The 22,954-nt window shown below is 34.9% G+C and overlaps 1 protein-coding gene across 3 annotated transcripts in view; it reads left to right on the top strand.

The window, feature by feature from the left end:
- STXBP5 (syntaxin binding protein 5) overlaps nucleotides 1–21,926 on the top strand; it is a 160,739-nt gene extending 138,813 nt beyond the window's left edge. For all 3 annotated transcript variants that reach the window (XM_039230882.1, XM_039230881.1, XM_039230883.1), the window contains 4 exons: nucleotides 410–575; nucleotides 7,967–8,078; nucleotides 17,772–17,992; nucleotides 19,956–21,926. In XM_039230882.1, the coding sequence (XP_039086813.1) occupies nucleotides 410–575; nucleotides 7,967–8,078; nucleotides 17,772–17,992; nucleotides 19,956–19,997 (541 nt within the window). In that variant the 3' untranslated portion in view covers nucleotides 19,998–21,926. The remainder of the gene's footprint in view (nucleotides 1–409; nucleotides 576–7,966; nucleotides 8,079–17,771; nucleotides 17,993–19,955) is intronic.
- Nucleotides 21,927–22,954: the final 1,028 nt, after the last annotated feature.

Here is a 22,954-nt window from a genome sequence, read left to right as displayed (position 1 = left end):
TGAAATCATATGGTATTTGTCCTTCTCTGATTTATTTTACTTAGCTCTATCCATGTCCTTGCAAATGAGAAGACTTCATTCTTTTTTATGGCTGAATAATATTGTGTGTGTGTGTGTGTGTGTGTGTATAATATATGGAAGAAGATGTGGATCTTCTTTATCCATTCATCAATCAATGGACACTTGGGCTGCCTCCGTATCTTGCTGCTGTAAATAATACTACTATAAACATAGGGGTGCATGTATCCCTTTATATGGATTCTTGTTCTTGTGTTCTTTGGGTAAATAACCCAATAGTGCAATTGCTGGATCACAAGGTAGTTCTATTTGAACTTTTTGAGGACCCTCCATACTGTTTTCCAAAACCTACCTTGTTTATTATTAATGACTTTTCAATATTTTTCTCAAGTTTGCCAAGTTTAAGGCCTCTACTGGATGTGTATTACTTGCCCCTCACCAACATGCGGATAGCCAGAACATTCTGCTTCACCAACAATGGACAAGCATTGTATCTTGTTTCACCTACAGAAATCCAGAGACTGACTTACAGTCAAGAGACCTGTGAAAATCTTCAGGTAAATAACAAAAATATTACTATAATTTCTTTAGAGGTGAAGTATTCTCTAAGGTCCCTTACTTTTGTTCATCTCTTACACTCTCAGGAATATACAAATGAACCTACATAGGAAAATCCAAAGCCTGGCTTTCAGACCATATGCTTTGAGATTTGTGATAAAGTATCTTCATCAGACTCTTGTTATAAGAGGAACTTATCTCATTGATCCAAATTTTTTTTCTCCAGTGATGGCAAAGAAATATGAAATGTTATATACATTTTATACACACTCTCCATGTATAGTAAATATCTATTATACACACAGAAAAATCTTTTTTAAGGAAATAGGTTAGTGTGAAAATAATTATATCTGTTTGAGGGCAAATTGTGTCATCCCTTCTCATACACTCTATTCACAAGGATGTATATATATATATAAAAGAAAAAATAAGATTCTATAGTTTTTCTCTCTGAATATTTTGGTTGATCTTATGTTTAAATACAAAACTGTTTCTTGTTTTAATATTCAAGTGCCTTATGTGCTTGCATATACAGTTGATGCTTGAACAAGATGTGTTTGAACTGCACAGATCCACTTATACATAGATTTTTTTCAATAAATACAGTACAGCAGTGTAAATTATTTTCTTTGCCTCGTAGTTTTAACATTTTCTTTCCTCTAGCTTGCTTTAGTGGAAGAATACAGTATGTAATAAATATAATGTATAAAATACGTGCTAATCCACTGTTTATGTTATCAGTAAAGCTTCTGGTCCACAGCACACTATTAGTAAAGTTTTGGGGGATTCAAAAGTTATACGTGAATTTTTGACTGTACATGGCAGTTGGCAGTTGATACTTCACACTGTCCAAGGATCAACTGTATATTAGAAATGATCAGTCTACAGGTGCCTGGGTGGCTTAGTTGGTTAACTGTCCAACTCGTGATTTCAGTTCAGGTCATGGTCTCATGGTTCATGAGATCAAGCCCCACAACCGGCTCTTTGCTGACACCATGGAGCCTCTTTGGGATTCTCTCTCTGTCTGCCTGTCCTCGATTTGTGTGCACACAAATTTATTTATTTATCTCAAAACAAATAAACATTTTTAAAAAATGATCAGTCTAGTTTCACATTTTAAAATAAAAATGGTCTTGAAATACTGAGCTAAAATATTATTTGATATTCACAGGAAACCATTATCTAAGGGAACTTTTCTTTTTAAGGGAACTGTATAATGAAAGTTTTTGCAATTAATTAGCCCTATTTTATTTATTTGTAAGTTTAAATTTGTGGCTTTTTTAGAATATGAGCTTTAGAGTCAAGACTGAATTTAAGTCCCATCCTTGCTAATAATTACACAATTATATGACCTCAGACAAGTTACTTACTGTCTCTGTGCCCCATCATCTTTAAAAATAGGATTACAAATTTTACAGTGTGAATTAAAGAAGACAAGGCACATAAAGTGCTTAGAGAGAGAGAAAGATAGCGTGTGAGCAGGGGAGGGGCACAGAGAGAGAGAGGGAGACACAAAAGCTCAAACAGGCTCAAGGCTCTGAGTTGTCAGGACAGCCCAACACAGGGCTTGAGCTCACAAACAGTGAGATCATGACCTGAGCTGAAGTCATACACAACCTACTCAGCCACCCAGGTGCCCCTAGGATTAGAACCTTATATTTTAGATGGCCATTTTTCAGCCTATTTCAGTGAGCAATTAGGTAGAGTACTTAGGAAGGTCTGGGCTCATTTCTGAGAAATAATTAGCTTTAAAATAAGCACTGCTTCAGACTTCAGACCTGCCTAACAAATGAAAGGAAGACCCAAAAAGTTCAGAATGTTCCCTAGTATCCCGGAATGAAGCTGATGATGACTTAGAGAAATGAAAAATATCTAGTACTTAACAGGGTAAAAATTGAAAGGTCTAGCATCCAGTCAAATCAGTAAAAATATTTAATCCATAATGAAAAGAATAACCAATCTTTATAAGAGACCAAACCAGAACTGAGACAGACATTAGAATTAGTACAGAAGGACATCAAACCTGTTATTATAATATTTCACATATTCAGAAGTTAAGTGGAGACATGGAAGATATAAAAGACCAAAATCAAGCTTTTAGAGGTGAAAAAACTACAGTAGTTTTTGAGATGAAAAATATACTGCGTGGATTTACAACAGATTAGACAATGCCAAAAAAAAAAAAAAATTAGGTAACTTGAAAACACAGCAGTAGGACAAAACAACTGAGTGTTTAAACTTGACAAATTCATAGCACCAAACCACTTATATTTAAAAAAAAAAAGTTCTTGTCAAATCAGTCACCTCAGTTTCCACTATAAGAAACTGAAAAAGAAAAGCAACTTAACCCCAAAGTAAGCAAAAGAAAGAAAATAATAAATATCAAAGTGCAAAATAGTGAACAGAAAGAGAAACAAGGAAACAATAGAAAAACATCAATAAACTAAAACTTGATCTCTGAAACCAATAAAATTGATCTCAAGCCAGTCTGATTATTAAGAGAGAAGTTACAAATTACCAGGGTCAAGAATGAGAGAAGTGGCATTACTATATTCTACAAATATTAAAATGGATAATAAGGAAATAACGACTTTATTCTATATAGGCCAATATACTTCACAAATATAAATGTAAAAATTCTAAACAAGTTGAATCCAACAGTATATCAAAGGATAATTCTGGTCATAATAATTCATCATGACCAAGTGGGATTTATCCCCGAAATGTAGAGTTGTCTTAACATTTGTAAATCGGTGTAATTTCATCATACTAGTAAACTAACAGCAATTGACAAAATCTAACATCCATGTCTTAATTAAAAAAAGAAAAACCTTAGCAAAGAAGGAATAAAAGGGAGCTTAAAGAACATCTACGGAAAATCTACATCTAACATTATATTTAGTGATAAGATACTGAATTATTTTTTCTTAAAATCAGGAGCTAGAAAAGGATGCTCACTTTCAAAACAACTTTCATTGTTGTATTTAAGGTTCTAGCCAGTCCATTCCGGCAAGGGAAAAATAATAAACCATCTCAGTTGGAAAGGAAAAGTAAGCCTGCTGTTACTCACAGATGACATGATCATCTATCTAGGAAATCTATCCAAAAAGCTACTAGAGATAATGAATGAGTTTGACACGGATGCAGTGTATGAGACCAATATGCAAAAAAACAACAAAACAAACAAAACAAGAAACTATATTAGCAATGGGTATTGGAAAATTGACATTTAAAAAACACCATCTATAATAGCAACAAAAAATATGAACTACTTTGGGATAAATCTGGCAAAAAATATCAAAGATCTCTACATTGAAAATCACAAAACACAAAGAAATTTTAATAACTTGAATAAGTTGAAATATGTAATTTGATTTGAGGCAACCTCAAACAAAATACCGGTGGGAATTTTTTTAATACATTGGCAAATTTATTCTAAAATTCCTATAGAAATTCATGGAAACTAAAATAGGCAAAACAACTCTGAAAAAGAATAATGTTGAAGTACTTATACCACCTGATTTAAGGAATTATAATGCTACGGTGATAAAAAGAACATGATACTGACATCAAATTAGATAAATAGATAAATGTAACAATATAGAGTTCAGAAATAAACTCATATATGGACAATTGATTTTCGATGAAAACAGTACAACTGAGAAAGGAATGCCTTTTCAACAAATTATGTTGGAAAAATTGTATATTAAAATTTAAAGAACTTTGATACATGCCTCACAATACATATAGCAGTTGATTCAAAATGAATCCCAGACTTACATGTAAATCCTAAAACTATACAACTTTTAGAAGGAACCTATGAGAAGATCTTTGTTAGCTTGGGTTAGGCAAAGATTTCTTAGCTACAACACCAAACTCACTATCCATAAAAGAATAAAATTGACAACTTAAAAATTTTAAACTTCTACTCTTCAGTGACATTTAAGAAATAAAAAGATAAGCCACAGGCTGGAAGAAAACCTTGACAAAACATGTATTTATAAGAGACTTAAGTCCAGAATATGTAAAAGATTCTGTAAAAGTCCACAGAAGGTAGATAAAACAATCCAATAAAAACTTGGGCAAAATCTTTGAATAGATGCTTCACCATGAAAAGATTTTCAACATTATTAGACCTTACAGAACTGCATATTATAACCATGATGATATATCATTAAACACTTATTAGAAATGCTGTAAAAAATTGGGGTGCCTGGATGGCTCAGTCAGTTAAGCATCCGTCTTTGGCTCAGGTCATGATCTCACAGTTTGTGAGTTCGAGCTCCATGTTGGGCTCTGTGGTGACAGCTCAGAGCCTGGAGCCTGCTCCAGATTCTGTGTCTCTCCCTCTCTCTGCCATGCTCATGCTCTGTCTCTCAATAATAAATAAATATTTAAAAATTTTTTTAAATAATATAGGCTGTAAAAAGAATAACATGCCAAGTTCTTACAAGAATGTAAAGGGTCTAGAACCCTAATACACTGCTTCAGTACAACCACTTTGGAAGACAGTTTAGAAGCTTCTTAAAAAGTTAAACATTCGTAAACCATTCTACTCTTAGTTTTTTAACTTAAAATAAAAGGAAATTTATATTCATAGCTATCTTATTTGTACTAGCCAAAAAACTGGAAACTACCCAAGTGTCCATCAGCAAATGAATAATCAAATTGTAGTATATTCATACAGTAGAATACAACGCAGCAATAAAAAGGAGTGAAATGTTGATAACACTCAGTATCATGGATGAATCTCACAATAGTTAATTTACTGTTACTAGATGTAGAAAGATTCCACAGAAAATGCAGACCTATTTTAGATTTCACCAGCATCACTAGAAATTAAAATGAATCATTCTAAATAGTAAATTTAATCATAGGTAAAATCTTTATTTTTTTTTAGTAATTCTTTTTAAGTTCATTTATTTTGAGAGAGGCAGTGAGAACATGAGCAGGGGAAGGGCAGAGAGAGAGAGAGAGAGAGAGAGAATCCCAAGCAGGCTCTGCAGGGTTAGCATGGAGCCCAGCAAGGGAGCTTGAACACACAAAACTGTGAGATCATGACCCGAGCCAAAATCAAGAGTCAGAAGCTCAACCAACTGACCCACCCAGGTTCCCCGATAAAATCCTTCTTCAAGCACAAGCAAAAAACCTACAGATACTACTTAACATTTTTGTAACATATATATATTTTTTTAATGTCAGTGTTTCAACCCAAATGTTAATACTGAGACTGTGGCCTCTAAGAAATCCCTACTATTAACTTTCCCTTAAAGATAATCTATTCATATTGTTGATCTATTGGTAAATAATTTCTGTATTTTATACTTTGTTTCATCTTGAATTGTGTGAAAGTAGTTTTTCCCTTTTAGTGTTTATAAAATTGCGTGTCTACTCTTGGCACTTTATATGTTGTTCATTACCTTTAATCTTGATAACATTCCTGAGGGGTAAGTGTTATTATTGCTTCTTTTTAAAGTTGAGGAAACCAGTTCTCTGAGAGATTGATTTGCCTAAGATTCCTCTGTAGGTAAAAGGCAGAGATGAGAATCAAACCCAAGTCCGTGTGTTCCATGGTTTATATTTGTTCCAAACAGTCATTTCTCCACTATAAGTGACTCTTCATTTATAACTATAATCTGTTTTTTTATATTTCTTACTTTATACTTAATAAAATTATAAGCTTATTAAACACCAAATAAATTCAGAATTCTAAACTATAATTTTAAAATAAACTTTAAGATGCTTATCTTTATACTGTCACTCATATGTCATATTACTCTTAGTTTAGCATAAAAAAACATTGAAATGGTAGCAGTTTCCCAGTTTTTGTTGTATCGATTTAATAAATACAGTTTAAATTGAATCTGTGTAGTACAGTATAGAAATGTTTGGAAATATGCCTAAATTACCTTTGTTATATAGTCTAATATAAATTTGAATTAAATTATAGTTATCAGTATGTTCAATGGTGAGTTTTAACAAGTTTGTTTTATTGACTAAAGGAAATTTTTCATTTCAATTTTACTCTACTTTGTAGAAATTCATAGGAAAGAAAATTAAAATGTATGATTTCAGTCCACTTCAACATTGTAAGTGAAACTGTGTTATATAGTGTTAACAGTTCTCTTTTTTCATTTATAATCTGGTTGGAGAGACAGTATTAATATGAATATATTTAAAAGTAAAATCTTTGAACATCCTTTATTAACTTTCTTAGCCCAGCCCTAAGGAAGAAACTAAAAAACACATACTTAATCTTCAACTATAATAATGTAAAATCAGATACAGCAGAACTACTACCTGGAACCAATAATGAACTGGTCTTTTTTATCATAGCTACTTCAGTGAGCAGAAGCGCAGTCCCCAAACTTCACTCTACTTTTATTTTACTTCTAAAGCTTCCCGGAGCTGCCTTATAAATAATGTTGCTACTTTCCTTCTCTTATAGAAATTCCTTGGGGTGCCTGGGTGGCTCAGTCGGTTAAATATCCGGCTTTAGCTCAGGTCATGATCTCACGATTCGTGGGTTCAAGCCCTGCTTCCAGCTCTGTGCTGACAGCCGACTCAGAGCCTGGAGCCTGTTTCAGATTCTGTATCTCCCTCTGTCTCTGACCCTCCCCTGCTCATGCTGTCTCTGTCTCTCTCTCTGTCTCTCTCTCTCAGAAATAAATTTTAAAAAAACAAAAAAAAAAGAAATTCCTCTTCCTGCTCTGTATTTATCTACAAAGTAGATATGTATATGTCAGCAACCTTTCTTGTCTCCTGAGTTAGTTTTACAAACATTTCTGTGCTCTGAAAAATAGTGACAGTAATTTCAGACAATACAGAAAGAAGCCTTTCGATCCTCTGTCAGATTTCTGGAATATCATGTGTATGTTGGCATAATTCTTTTCCTGGGCTATATTTATGAAAGTAGAGGTTGGTGTGTCTTTCTAAGTTACTGATTTTCTGACTCAGCTGAAAGTGTTAATTTCAAAACTGTGTATCATCACTACACTAAACTTTTCAACTTACTGGTAGCTTTTCTTCTTTCTAATGTAGGATGACCTTATTATTAATCCAGCTATCAATTCTTGATATTAAGAATTAAGGGATAATTTTGTCATAAAGATTGGATTCTTCTTACAGTTTAAGCAGGAATATCATCTTTGCTTGAAAATAATCTAGACAGAGTAGCAAGCAGCAAGTCCATTTTAGTCAGTTTAGTCTTAATTGTTTGATTAAGTCAGTATGTACTAGTCCTGATACTTGAAATATGCTTATTAATTGTTTCTGAATCGCAACAGGTAATGTTATAAGCTTAAGTTGAAGAGTTTGCAGTGATGTTTTTGTGAATTATAGTTTAGTTTCCCTATAACTTTACCAATTACAATTTGTTTTGATTTTAAAGGAGATGTTGGGAGAACTCTTCACTCCTGTAGAAACACCTGAAGCACCAAATAGGGGATTCTTCAAAGGCTTATTCGGAGGTGGTGCACAATCTCTTGATAGAGAAGAACTGTGTAAGTTGATTTATTTGATTTGGATATTAATATCTACAAAACTGAAGAATTCAAGCCATTTTAAGTTTTCTTACATGTGTAAATTATGTTCACCTTTTCCTCTGTCACAACAATTAATATATCCATGTTTTTAGCAAAAATACATATTTTCTTGTCATTCTAAGCAATATCAGGGGACTGTTTTACTCAGGGAACCAAGATCAGAATAGGTTCAGGTAGTAAAAAAAATAAGTATTCACAACTTGAAATGAATAATTTAGAAAGTATTTTCATTAACTGTGATCTTTTGTTATTATTTTAATTTTATAATTAACTTTAATTGGTGACCTTAACTTTGAAAAAGTGTTTCACCTAAACATTTATTTTATGAAACCTCCAGAACTATTCTCATTGCAGTAGAAAGTTATGTAAAATAACAAAGTCTAGTTCATTTACTACCTTCCACATAATTGTCACAGAATAGGAATTGATTCTTGAATGTTTGCAATGCAAATTAAACAATGAATGTTTGACCTTTCATTCAAATAGGAACTGTTATCTATCTTTACTTTTTTCCTTTTATTCTCTTTCTGTTTTGCAAAAATATTTTAGGATTTTCCTTTTGTATTTGTTCGACTAATTAAAAAAACCTATAATGTTAAATATCAGTAAGTAGCAGTGCAGTGCAATTTAATTTTCAGGACTTCTCCAGATGATTGATCAATCATCTTGGTACCGAGAATTAGTCAGTTTTAGTTCATTGTAAAAAAACGAAGACTGTTCTTCAAGCTATGGGTGACTGATAATTTGGAATAATAGTCTCACCAAGGATAATTGATAAAGTCACACAAAATTTTTAAAATGTATTTTTGAATTCTTTAAAACATCAAAGAGCTAAAAACAAAACAAAACAAAAACGTCAAAGAGCTAATAGTATAGTATAGTAAGAATACTATTCCTGGGGAAGGAAGGGAACCCAGAATGCTGAGCCTAAAAAACTGAGTCCACTCTTACTCTGGAGTACTTTGCTAATCTGAAGCAGGAGGCTGAGATACTAAACTGTGTTCATATGAGCAAGGTGGACTCCTGGAACAGGCAGATGGGGATCTTTTTTTTTTCTTTTTTACAGTACTTACTTTCACTATTTTTTAATTAAATTTTAGTTAATATATAGTGCAACATTGGTTTCAGAAGTAGAATTCAGTGGGGCCTGGGTGGTTCAGTCAGTAGAGTGTCTGATTCTTGGATTTCAGTTCAGGTCATGCTCTTACAGTTTCATGGGTTCACGCCCCACATTGGGTTCTGCATTGGCAGCACAGAGCCTGCTTGAGATTCTCTCTCTCTCTCTGCCTGTCTCCTGCTTCCTCCACTTTCTCTGTCTCCCTCAAAGTAAATAAATTTTTAAAAAATAAAAGGAATTCAATGATTCATCGCTTACATACAACACCCACTGCTCATCACAACAAGTGTCCTCCTTAATACCCGTCACCTATCTAGCCCGTCTCCCACCCACTTCCCTCCATCAGCCCTCAGTTTGTTTTCTGTCCTTGAGGGTCTCTTGTGGTTTGTTTCCCTTTTATCTCTTCTCCCCCTTCCCATATGTTCATCTGTTTTGTTTCTTAAGTTTCACATGAGTAAAAATCATATATTTGTCTTTCTCTGAAAGACTTATTTCACTTAGTATGATACACTATAGTTCCATCCAAATCATTGCAAATGGCAAGATTTCATTGTTTTTGATAGCAGGGTAATATTCCATTATATGCATGTATATATACATATTACACACAAGCACCATGTCTTCTTCATCCATTCATCAGTCAGTGGACATTTGGGCTCTCTCCATAGTTTGCCTATTGTTGATAATGCTACTATATAAACATTGAGGTTCATGTTCCCCCTTCAAATCTGTATTTTTGTATTCTTTGCGTAAATACATAATAGTGCAGTTACTGGATTGTAGAGTAGTTCTATTTTTAGTTTTTTTGAGGAACCGCCACACTGTTCTCCAAAGTGGTTGCACCAGTTTGCATTCCCACTAGCACTGCAAAGAGGGTTCCCCTTTCTCCACATCCCATCAGCACCTGTTGCTTCTTCTGTGATTAATTTTAGCCATTCTGACAGATGTGAGGTGGCATTTTATTATGGTTTTGGTTTCTCTTTCCCTGATGATGAGTGATAACTGGCTTCCTTTCATGTGTCTGTTAGCCATGTGGATGTCTTCTTTGGAAAAGTGTCTATTCATGTCTTCTGCTCATTTCTTAACTAGATTGTTTGTTTTTTGGTTGTTGATTTTGATAAATTCTTTATAGATTTTGTATACTAACACTTTGTAGATGTTGTTTGCAAACATCTCCCATTCTGGAGGCTGCCTTTTAGTTTTGTTGATTGTTTCTTTCACTGTGCAGAATCTTTTGATCTTGATGAAGTCCCAGGAGTTCATGTTTGCTTTCATTTCCCCTGCCTTCAGTGACATTTCTAGTAAAAAAATGTGACAGCCTAGGTGAAAGAGGTTGCTGCCTGTGTTACTCTCTAGGATTTTGATTGTTTCCTGTCTCATGTTTAGGTCTTTCATCCATTTTGAATTTATTTTTGTGTGTGGTATAAGAAAGTGGTCTAGTTTGATTCTTCTGCATGTTGCTGTCCAGTGTTCCCAATACCATTTACTGAAAAGACTATCTTTTTTCCATTGGATATTTTCCTGCTTTGTCAAAGATGAGTTGACCATATAATTATAAGTCCATTTATGGGTTTTCTTTTATGTCCCATTGATCTATTTGTCTGTTTTTGTGCCAGTACCATATTGTCTTGACTACAGCTTAGTAATTAATATAGCTTAAAATCTGGAATTGTGATGCCTCCAGTTTTGTTTTTCTTTTTCAGGATTGCTTTGGTTATTCAGGGTCTTTTGTGGTTCCATACAACTTCCAGGATTGGTTGATCTAGCTCTGCAGTGAATGCTGGTGGTATTTTGATAGGGATTGCATTAAATGTAGAGATTGATTTGAGTAGCATAGACATTTTAATAGTGTTTGTTCTTCCAATCCATGAGCATGGAATGCTTTTCCCTTTCTTTGTGTCCTCTTCAGTTTCTTTCATAAATCTTTTATAGTTTTCAGAGTACAGATCTTTTGCCTTTTTAGTTAGGTTTATTCCTGGGTATTTTGCTATTTTTGTTCAATTGTAAATGGAATCGATTTCCTTTTTTTTCTGCTACTTCATTATTGGTGTATAGAAATGCAACAGATTTCTGCCCATTGATTTTACATCCTGCGACTTTGCTGAATTCATGTATTCTAGCAATTTTTTGGTGGAGTCTTTTGGGATTTCTACATAGAGTGTCATGTCATCTGTAAATAGTGAAAGTTTAACTTCTTCCTTGCCAATTTTTATGCCCTTTATTTCTTTTTATTGTTTGATTGCTGAGGCTAAGACTTCTAATACTATGTTAAATAGCAATGGTGAGAATGGGCACCCTTATCTTGTTCCTGACCATGGGGGAAAGGCTCTTAGTTTTTCCCCATTGAGGATGATATTAGCTGTGGGTCTTTCATATATGGCCTTTGTGATATTGAGGTATGTTCCATCTATCCCTGCTTTGTTGAAGGTTTTTATCAAGAATTGATGCTGTACACTTTTTCTGCATCTATTGACAGAATTATATGGTTCTTACCCTTTTTTTTTTTTTAAATTAATGTGTATTATGTTGATTGATTTGTGGATCTAGAACCAGGCTTGCAGCCCAGGAATAAATCCCACTTGATCACAGTGAATAATTGTTTTCATGAACTGTTGAATTCAGTTTGCTAATATCTTATTGAGAATTTTCACATCCATTTTCATCAGGGATATTGGCCTGAATTCTCCATTTTAATGGAGTAGTCTGCTTTTGGAATCAAAGTAATGCTGGCTTCATAGAATGAGTTTGGAAGCCTTCCTTCAATTTCTGTTTTTTAGAACAGTTTAAGAAGAGTAGGTTTTTAACTCTTCTTTTAAATGTCTGGTAGAATTCCTTTGGGAAGACCATCAGGCTTAGGATTCTTGTTTTTTGGGAGATTTTTGATTACTGATTCAATTTCTTTGCTGGTTATGGGACTGTTCAAATTTTCTATTTCTTCCTGTTTCAGTTTTGGTTTTTGTGGGTTTCTAGGAATTTGTCCATTTTTTCCAGATTGCCCAGTTTGTTGGCATTTAATTTTTCATAATATTCTCTTATTATAATTGTTTATATTTCCATGGTGTTGGTTGTGATCTCTCCTCTTTCATCCATGATTTTATCCACTTGGGTCCTCTCTCTTTTCTTTTTGATAAGTCTGCCTAGGGGGTTATCAATTTTGTTTATCCTTTCAAAGAACAAGCTCTTAGTTCCTTTGATCTGGTTTACTAGTGTTTGTTTCTGTGTCATTTATTTCTGCTCTAATCTTTATTATTTCCCTTCTGCTGGCTTTAGGCTTCATTTGCTGTGTATTTTCTGTCTCCTTTAGGTATAAGGTTAGATTGTTTATTTGGGACCTTTCTTGATCTTTGAGATAGGCCTGAATTGCCATATACTTTTCTCTTAGGACTGCCTTTGCTGCATCCCAAAGGATTTGAACTGTCATGTTTTCGTTTTTATTTGCTTCCATGTATTGTTTTATTTCTTCTTTAATTTCCTGGTTAACCCAGTCATTCATTCTTTAGTAGGATCTTCTTTAATCTCCATGTATGTGAAGGCTTTCCAAATTTTTTCTTGTGGTTGATTTCAAGTTTCATAGTATTGTGATCTGAAAATATGCATGGTATGATCTTGATCTTTTGGTAACTGTTGAGAGCTGATTTATGACCCAGTATGTGATCTATTCTGGAAAATGTTCCATGTGTACTCGAGAAGAATGTATATTCTGCTGCTTTTGGATGAAATATTCTGAATGTATATGTTCAGTCCTTCTGGTCCAGTGTGTCATTCAAAGCCATTGATTCCTTGTTGATTTTCTGCTTAGATGATCTGTCTATTGCTGTAAGTGGGGTGTTAAAGTCCCCTACTATTACTGTATTATTATCAATGAGTTTCTTTATGTTTATTATTAATAGATTTATGTAGTTGGGTGTTTTCAAGTTGGGGGCATAAATATTTACAATTGTTAGATGTTCTTGATAGACCCCTTAATTATGATATAATTCCCTTCTTCATCTCTTGTTACGGTCTTTATTTTAAAATCTAGTTTATCTGATATAAGTATAGCTACTCTGACTTTCTTTTGACATCTATTACCATGATAGATGGTTCTCCATCCCCTCGTTTTCAATCTGTAGGTGTCTTTAAGTCTAAAATGAGTCTCCTATAAGTAGCATATAGATGGATCTTGTTTTGTTTTGTTTTTCCATTCTTAATACCCTATGTCTTAGGGCATTTAGTCTATTTGCATTCACAGTGATTATTGACAGATATAAATTTAGTGTCACTGTGTTGCCTGTAGAGTTGGAGTTTCTGGTGATTTCTCTGGTCCTTTCTAGCCTTTGTTGCTTTGGGTTTTTTTTTTCCCCCTCCACTCTAAGAGTCCTCCTTAATATTTCTTGCAAGGCTGGTTTAGTAGTCACAAACTCCTTTAGTTTTTGTCTGGGAAAGTCTTTATCTCTCCTTCTATTCTAAATGACAGCCTTGCTGGATAAAGGATTCTTGACTGCATATTTTTCCTATTCAGCATATTGAATATTTCCTTCCACTCCCTTCTGACCTGCAGAGTTTCAGTGCACAGGTCTGCTTCTGGCCTTATGTGTCCACCCTTGTGGGTTAAGCACCTTTTGTCCCTAGCTGCTCTCAGAATTCCCTCTCTGTCTTTGTATTTTGCACATCTCACTATGATATGTCATGGTGTTGACCTGTTGTTCTTGTTGTTTTTGTTCTTGTTTTTTTATTTTAAGGGGAGTCTTCTGTACCTCTTAGACTTACATGTCTATTTCCTTCCCCAGATTAAGGAAGTTCTCAGCTAAAATTTGCTCAAATAAACCTTCTGCCCCTTTTTCTCACTCTTCTTCTGGGACTCCTATAATACAAATATTGTTTCACTTTATGGAATAACTAAGTTCCCTAAGCCTCCCACTTGTGATCTAATAGTTTTCTTTCCCTTTTCCTTTCAACATCATTAGTTTCCATAATTTTATCTTATGTATCACCGATTCTCTCCTCTGCTTCTTCAGTCCTCATTGTGACTGTATCAAGTAGGTTTTGCATCTGTTATAGCATTTTTCTTCCAGCCTGACTAGTTTTTAGGTCTTTGATCTCTGCAGCAAGGATTTCTCTTGTGTCTTCTGTGCTTCTTTCAAGCCCGGCTAATAGTGTTCTGACTGTTGTTCTAAATTCTTGTTCAGATATGTTGCTTATCTCTGTTTTGAGCAAGTTCCTGGCTGTTTTTCTTCTCAACATTTCTTTTGGGGAGAATTTCTCCATCTTGTCATTTTGGCTTAGTTTCTGTCTTTTCCATGTTTTGAAAGCGAGTTATGTTTCCTGTACCTGAGAGTAATGCTGTATTATAAAGGGGTGTGTACTGTCCAGGGCCCAGCACTTCAGGAAGTGTTTGTGGTGTATGCTGTGTGCACTCTGCTATTGTGCTTTGGCTGCTCTTTCCTGCTGGTCAGTCCTCCGCAAAGCTCCTCCTTACTTGTAGTGGGGAGTACTTGGGCCTTTAACTTGGTGTGCTTTGGTTTGTTTGTTAAAATAAGCCTGAAAAACAAGGGGAAAAAAAATCTTGATCCCAAAAAAAAAGAAAAGGAAAAAGGAATGAAGAAAAAAAAAAAACAAACCCAGACCATCAAAAAACTGTAAGCCTGATTCCAGAGGGAAAAAAAAAGAAAAAAGAAGCCTGATCCAATTAAAAAGAGAAAAGGAAGTGAAAAACACAAACTAACTAACAAAAAACTATAAGCCTGATTCCAAAAGAAAAAAAAAAAACATAAACAAGCTTGGTCCTATTTCTTTTTTTTTTTTATTTTTTATTTTTTTACATTTATTTATTTTTGAGACAGAGCATGAGCTGGGGAGGGGCAGAGAGAGAGAGAGAGGGAGAGACAGAATCTGAAATAGGCTCCAGGCTCTGAGCTGTCACCACAGACCTGGATGTGAGGCTCGAATCCATGGACCACAAGATCATGACCTGAGCTGAAGTCGGACGCTTAACTGACTGAGCCACCCAGGCGCCCCAGTTTGGTCCTATTTCTACCAGGTCTGCAGGTGTCATATTGAAGCACTTGATTTTCAGTGCACTTGGTGCACTTGGTGCTGTCTGTGCTGGTCTTCTGGAGGAGAGGCCTATTGCATTGGCTCAGAGTCACTGTCCTGCCCCAGTAAATAAGCACTGGTCAGGCACGTAGGGGTGGGGTTTAGTGTGAGCTGGTCTCACCTCCACTGGGGGCCACTATGTTGCTCTCTGAAGTCCCACCATGTTGGTGTTGTGGGGAAGATGGCACCACTCCAGTCTCTTGTCCCTGGATAGGGGATCTCAGGCTGTTCAGCAGCCCTCGCAGAATAGCAAAGGCAGTCTGCTTTCCCTGCACCACAGCTCTCCTGCTCTTTTCTTTGGCGTGCACCTGGGATTCAAAACTCGAAATCTTAAAGGATCTGTCACCAAATGGACCTGCCCCCCCCTCCTCCAGAGTACAGCCTCTACATGCTGTGTCTGATGTCCAATGTCTCAGAAAAACAGTCCCATGCCTGCCCAGTGCACGGAATCTATGGTGTAGCACCACTAAAGGCAGGAACAAGGTTATATGCCCTCTGGGTGGCCAATAAACACATGAAAAGACATACATCATCATTTGTCATTAGGGAAGTGCAAATCAGATAAATGCCACTTCGTAGTAGGATGGCTATCGTTGAAAAGATATTCAATAATAAATGAAGAGGTTTGCAAGAGGTCGTGATCTTGAGGTTTAGGTCATAATCTCATGGTTCACGAGTTCCAGCCCCACATCAGGCTCTCTGATGACACCTTGGGGCCTGGAGCCTGCTTCGGGTTCTGTGTCTCCCTCTCTCTGTCCCTTCCCCGCTTGTACTTTCTCTCTCTCTCTCTGTCTCCCTCTGTCTCTCTCTCTCTCTCAAAAATAAATAAAACATTTAAAAAAATTTAAATTAAAATAAATAAATGTTTGCAAGAATAAGGAAAAATTGAAAATCTCCTACATTGCTGATAGAAATGTAAAAATGGTGTAACCTCTTTGGAGAGCTGAATGTTCCTCAAAAAGTTAAATATGACTCAACAGCTCCACTCCTCGGTGTTTTTCCAAGAGAATTGAAAATCTCTGTTCACACAAAAACTTGTACAGATGTTCATAGCAGCATTATTCATAATAGCGAAAAAGTAGAAACAACTCAAAGGTCCATCATCTGATGAACTGATGAAGTATCTGATGAACAAAATGTCATATATCCATTCGATGGAATATTATTCAGTCATTAGGAAGAGTGAAGTACCAATATGTGCTACAACATAGTTGAACCTTGACAACATTATTTTAAGTGAAAGAAGCCGGACACAAAGGCCACATATTATATGAATCCATTTATATGACTGTTCGGAATAGTAAAATTTATAAATACCAAGTAGATTGTTGATTGCCAAGGACTGAGAAGTGGGGGGATAGAAAGTGACTCTTGATAAGCATGGGGTCATTTTGGTTTTTTTGTTGTTGTTGAAGTGATGAAAATGCTCAGGAATTAGTGATAATGGTTACACAATCTTCTAAGTAAATTAAAAGTTACTGAATTGTTCAGGGGCAAATTTTATGGTATGTGAATTACATTTTCAGTGAAAGAAATGTATGCTGAGAGAAGAGGGATAATCTGACCTCAGTCTTTAACAGAATGTAGGACTTTTACAGTAACTTAGATATTAGGGAATCAGTCTGGATTGTGTAGGAAAAGGAAGCTGTGAATTTCTGAGATCTTTTGAAGGAAGAAAATTGGTCTGTTTTTAAGCGAAAAGATAAATGGAGACAAAGAAAGAAATACAGCATATCTACAACTTTTGGAGGCTAACATAGAATAATAAATTCTGCATTTTTCTTTACTTCTAAACCTAAGTACAGTATTTAAAGTCTGAGAAAGCATGGAAGGGGCGGGGCCTGGGTGGCCAAGTCCATTAATCATCCTACTCTTGAGATTTCTGTTCAAGTCATGATCTCAGTTTGTGAATTCAAGGCCCGTATCAGCCTCCATGCTAATGGTGTGGAGCTTGCATAGGATTCTCTATGCCCCTACCCCGTTTGTGTGCGTGCTGTCAAATTAAAATAAATAAGCTTAAAAAAAAAAACTTTAAAAAGGTATTAAACAACAGAAAAGTTTATAGAGAAAACATGGAAGAAACTAAACCAAATCTGTATGTTTAATTTATCTTTAATTTTTTGCACACCTTAGAGTAATTTTTACTGTTATGTAAACTAGTAACAGTATACCCATTATTCATTACAACAAAGAATTATTGGTCCCTTTTTTTACACAAATTTTTGTGACAAACTAGTATAGAGTAGACTATTAATGTACGTTCTGTTTTTGCATGTCTAAAAAACTAAAAAAATATTAAAAAATCATTATAATGAGAAACAAAGTGAATATATACATATTTCAATTATATTGTCAATGTCAACCTAAAAATTGTGTTTTAATGTTATCATGTAGTAACATTTTTATATTAATAAAATTTTCATATCTTGAGTTACTCTTTCATTTATCCAATCATTCAGTTGGAGAATCGTCCTCAGGAAAGGCTTCAAGGAGTCTTGCACAGCATATCCCTGGCCCCGGTGGCATCGAAGGTGTGAAAGGAGCGGCATCTGGAGTCGTCGGTGAATTAGCACGAGCCAGGTTGGCACTAGATGAAAGAGGGCAGAAGCTTGGTGATTTGGAAGAAAGAACCGCAGCTATGTTGTCTAGTGCAGATTCGTTTTCTAAACATGCTCATGAGGTATGTCTATCAAACAGATATTTAAACAAAGTAATGTAGGTAAAGCAAGCATGAAAATTGGGGTTTTTTTCCCCTTTAATAGAGATTATATTTCTACAGGAGAAGTTTCATTCATTCTCTGTACAATAAAGTTCCTGATTCTTGCCACCAGAGGGAACCATGACAAGGATATGTATACCTCAGGAGCCCTTGTTCTCTTACTGAAGTTTATAAATTTTGAAGGAAAGTGCTCTACTTCACACTTTTTGTAAACAAAATCAACGGATTTGCAACTGTTTATAGGGAACACAGAAACCTCAAATGTTAGAAAAGGGAATAATTTGCCTCTCTTGATTCTTTAGATTGATCTAAATAACTAAATTTGGCAAATATTTTTATTCAAGTAGACAGTACTAAATCTATCTATAGACCAATCCATACAGAGGACCAATGAGATGCATTTTTATAGTGAATTCATCTTGCTAAATTCAGAAGTCATCGTGGACCTTAGAAACAGATACTGTAAAGAAGGGACCCCTAGCTGGCCTTCTTATAAATATGCTTTATTGGCCAGCATTATAACACTTAAAAAACTGAACTTAAAGGCCCCTAAGGTAGAATATCATCTTCATTTTGACACATGGTCTACCAATCCTTGATTCTTTTTTTTTTTTTTTTTTTTAANTTTTTTAATTTATTTCTAGGAGAGAGAGAGAGAAACAGCGTGAGCAGGGGAGGGTCAGAGAGAGAGAGAGAGAGTCACAGACTCTGAAACAGGCTCCAGGCTCTGAGCTGGCAGTCAGCACAGAGCCCGACGCAGGGCTCGAACCCACAAACCGCGAGATCATGACCTAAGCAAAAGTCGGACGCTTAACTGACTAAGCCACCCAGGCGCCCCATACCACTCCTTGATTCTTTACACAGGGCTACTTTATACATTTAGTCCCTAGCCTTGTCCTTGAGGACATTTTTAGTTTGTTATCTGAAGAAACCATATTAAAATTATTTTTATATTTAAGTACCCAATCTATCAGCAATAGGTCTTTAAATTTTTCATTCAAAAGTCATCTTTTCCTTGCTCAAGAATGGTGACATCTGGAACGCATGAAAGAAGTAACTTGACCTGAGAGAGATTTGCCCAGGGCTTCAAAGAGATCTGGAGATGTTTTCTGAGTCCTTGTACTAAGCTGACACACACCTCATATATAGGTTAGTGGCCTTCAATAAGGTCAAGAATTTTGTTGGCACAACCCTGCAACTGACTGTGATCTCTAGTGCATATAGCACTTCAGCTGATTTCAGAATATTCACACTCCAAATATTTAGCCAAGAGCTTAGTCTCAAACTGATAGCTTTTCCCTTCTACCAAATGCTGTTTGTGAGTCTTTGAAGACAGTACATTGGGTGATTTAAGCTCGTGGGTTCTTGAATCAGACTATGTGCGCTGAGATACCAGTTTCACCATTGTATTACCTTGGGTAACCCATAAGACCCTCACTTTCTTCATTTATAAGATGAGGAACATAATAATCTCTAACCCATGATGTTGTGAGAACTTGATGAATTCATGTCAGGAAGGAGTGTTGTACAGTGCTTCACTCATGACTATGGGCTCAGGAAATTTTGAGTGGCAGCAGGAGTAGTGTTTCCAACCTCTCACCCCCCAGGTTCTTTAACAGTTATTTTTAGTTCAAACCAGAGAACTGAAAATTACCTTATTTGTAAGGTATTAGCCTAGGTCACCAAAGAATCTTCTGAGCCAAACTATAATTATGTCACATCTCTAAGAAATAAAGAGGACCTTCTAGGCTATACTCTAAATGGAGCAGCACTTATTGCTTTCTATGTAAAATTATTTGAAGAAAGCAATATAGTAACACTGGTAGAATGTTTCAGAATGATAAAAACATAGAAATCAATTATAACATAAATATTGTCATTCTGGCATTTTAAAAAAATGTTTTTCGTGTTTTCTCCCCTTTAGATGATGTTGAAATACAAAGATAAGAAGTGGTACCAGTTCTGACGACCAGAAATCCAACTAAGTACAACTTCGGCCAGAAGGAAAATAAAGTTTTCCTTTTCTATTTTATTGGTTTCACTTTAGGAAAGTTAACATTAAAGGGATGTTTGTTGCTGGATACTGTTCTTTCCTAGCACAATCATGCACTGTTTTACCTCAGTCATGTGGCTTTAACTGAGGAACGTCCACACCGCTCAAAGTGGAGTGTGTGATATGTGCCGGCTGTGAGATGACGGTTTGGGAACCAAGCAGGTCACATGTTACAGATGAAGAAACAAAGGGGGATGCTGAGAAGACCTGGCAGGACTATTCCCGGATCATTCCTGTATTAAACTTCCATATGCCAAAAGATTTTGTGCTGTTGTATCTGCCATCAGTGTTTGACCTCTTTGAGGGAGAGGCAATAAGTCAGAAGTTCTGAAGCTGAAATAGTTCTGTTTGTGTCATTGACTGAATTATAAACCGCTGTCTTGGACTTTCCCTCCCTTAAACAGACTGGTCATCAGTATCATTAGTGAAAAAGAAACAAACTGTTTGTTACCATATCTTTAGACAGATAAGCTGAATGGTGGGCTTTAAATAATAAAAACATACACATAGTTGACTTGTGTATGGGCTACTCTTGGATTCTTGTTATTGTATACTTGTGTTTAGTCCATATTTTGTCAAAAGCAAAACAAGGTGATACATCACTTTTCATTGAAAAGAAAAGTGTAGAGCATGACTGAACTGCTCATCATTCTGGGAGTTGCCATGTAGTGGCTATACAGTGTGGAAAGTGAGAAAAACCTCCATTGTGGTGAGGAGAATATTTCAATGTCCCTTGTCCTTGTTCTCATTAATTCAGCTAAAGGTGGATTTGACCAAAATAGTTACTGGTTAAATTTGTAGAAATGTTGAAATTGGCTAAGTTTTTAATTTTGCTTGAATTTTTATAAAATGTTTAACCAAATGTACCTTTGCATTATTTAATTAAAATTGCTTAAAAAAAATGTTTCATTATTTCACTAAAATGCTCAGCTCCCTTTTTAAAATGCCCTTTATTTGCTAACGGTTCCAGTACACTCAGGTGATGAGCCAATTAAATCTTAGTGCACATGCTGTCGCATGGAAAATTACAAGCATCTGTTGTCAATAATTATCTATATAAGAGTCTAGTCTGATGACCTACAAAATATTTTCTGTAGAAATATACTATAAATCTGTACATGTCCTTTCAAGGTTTTAAAAAGCCAAAAGGAAAGGAAAATATGTGCATTTTGGTAACTAAATTATTTCTGTATTGGAGTATAATACAAATGAGACCATCAGTGGACAATAAATGATTGGTTCCTAGAAGAGCATTGCCAACAGAAACGAGATGACTTGGAAGGAAGTAATCTCATAATGCAGGCTCATCTGAGATTATTACTGATTGTCCTTAAAGCAACAAAGGAGGAGCAAAATAGAAGCATTATACTTACTGTTAATGAAATTTAAATACTTCTATAAAAATTGTTTAAAACAGTTTTCTTTTTTCATTAAGAGATAATCAGAGCACAAATTGATAGCAAAATTGATGGTGGTTTTTTCTATTCCATAGGATCATAAAGGTATATATAGAACACCTTAATTTCACACAGTCTGTTAGGCATCTTTTCCTCTTCATTATTTTCATTAATAAAGCTTTTATGTTTACATTTTTATAATGTGCACTATGGGATACAAAAGTTTACATTAAACTTTACTTTAAGTATCATTATGGAGGGACTAAATATATGTGATAGAGATAATTAATCAAGCCAAAACATTTTAAAAGTTATTTTCAGAAGTTTTTGAATTTGTAGAAAATACCTACAGATCACATGTTAAGATCAGCAATATGATGAACATTCAGGAGCTTACAGATGGCTAATTTGTATCCTATATTCTCTAAAAAAAAAAAACCATTGTTCCATGATCCATCACAGGAAGTATTAGGCCCTTTTTTAAAGGTACAGTTTTAAGAATGTCCTCAATGATATCAACAGTTAACCGATTTGAAGTTGAGAAGCATTAAGTAAAGTAATAAACTGATGATTCCCCATTTTGTGGAAGGGCATATTAGCTCCAATTATTTAATTTGCTGTGTTGTTTTGTGTTAATTGTATATCCACTTTATTTTTACTGTCATTTTTCCTGTTGTATATAAAATGAGCTAATCCTGTAATTATTTTCAAATAGAGAAGTAGATACATTTATCTGAGATGGATTTTCTAAGAAAATGTTAAATCAATATTTTGAGTTATTTTATTTCATGTTTAAATTAATCTACAGATTATGCACAGCAAACTAGAAACTCACTTAGGATTAGAAAGCTTGAAGTATTTTTAAGAATAGGAAATAGCTTCTCTGAGTTATACTTGATTCAGTCTGTAGATAAGAGACAGTCTGCAGTAATAACTAACCCAGGGAATTTATTGTAATTTGATAGAGAACATCTCTATTTTTTTTTCCTTTTTAAGTGCAAAAAGTAACAGTCACCAGCAAGCCAGGATTTCAGGAAAATAAACCAAAAAAAAAGTCAAAAATATTAGAAAATGAAAGATATGTGTGTGCTTCCTCCATATCCTCATTTGAGGACATTATTCTTTGTTGAAGGTGTCGTTGGCTCTAAAGTCATTGAAGTATCCATTGATTAGCAGTTTATCAATAGGAAGTTGTTTGCCTATATATACCACATATCCAGTTCACTCCTCAAACTAAAATTCATATGTATTTGCTTAGAAAGTTATTTGAAATCTTACATTCTGACAAATTCTGTATATTACATCCATTTGAAGTTTTGCATCATCTTAATCCCTGGGTTTACATTTCATTTGTACAGAGCGTTTTCCAAAAATGGTTACTGATCTAACTGAGCTGTTACTAACTTCTTAATTTGATTTTCTTTATGGATGTGAAAAAATGCTGCTACCTATCTATGTTATGTGTAGTATATC

This window comes from Hyaena hyaena, unplaced genomic scaffold (assembly GCF_003009895.1).
Source record: "Hyaena hyaena isolate Hyena2069 unplaced genomic scaffold, ASM300989v1 scaffold_52, whole genome shotgun sequence".
Lineage (NCBI taxonomy): Eukaryota > Metazoa > Chordata > Mammalia > Carnivora > Hyaenidae > Hyaena > Hyaena hyaena.
The sequence above is the reverse complement of the archived record's forward strand: the minus strand, read 5'-3'. Positions and strand labels throughout refer to the sequence as shown.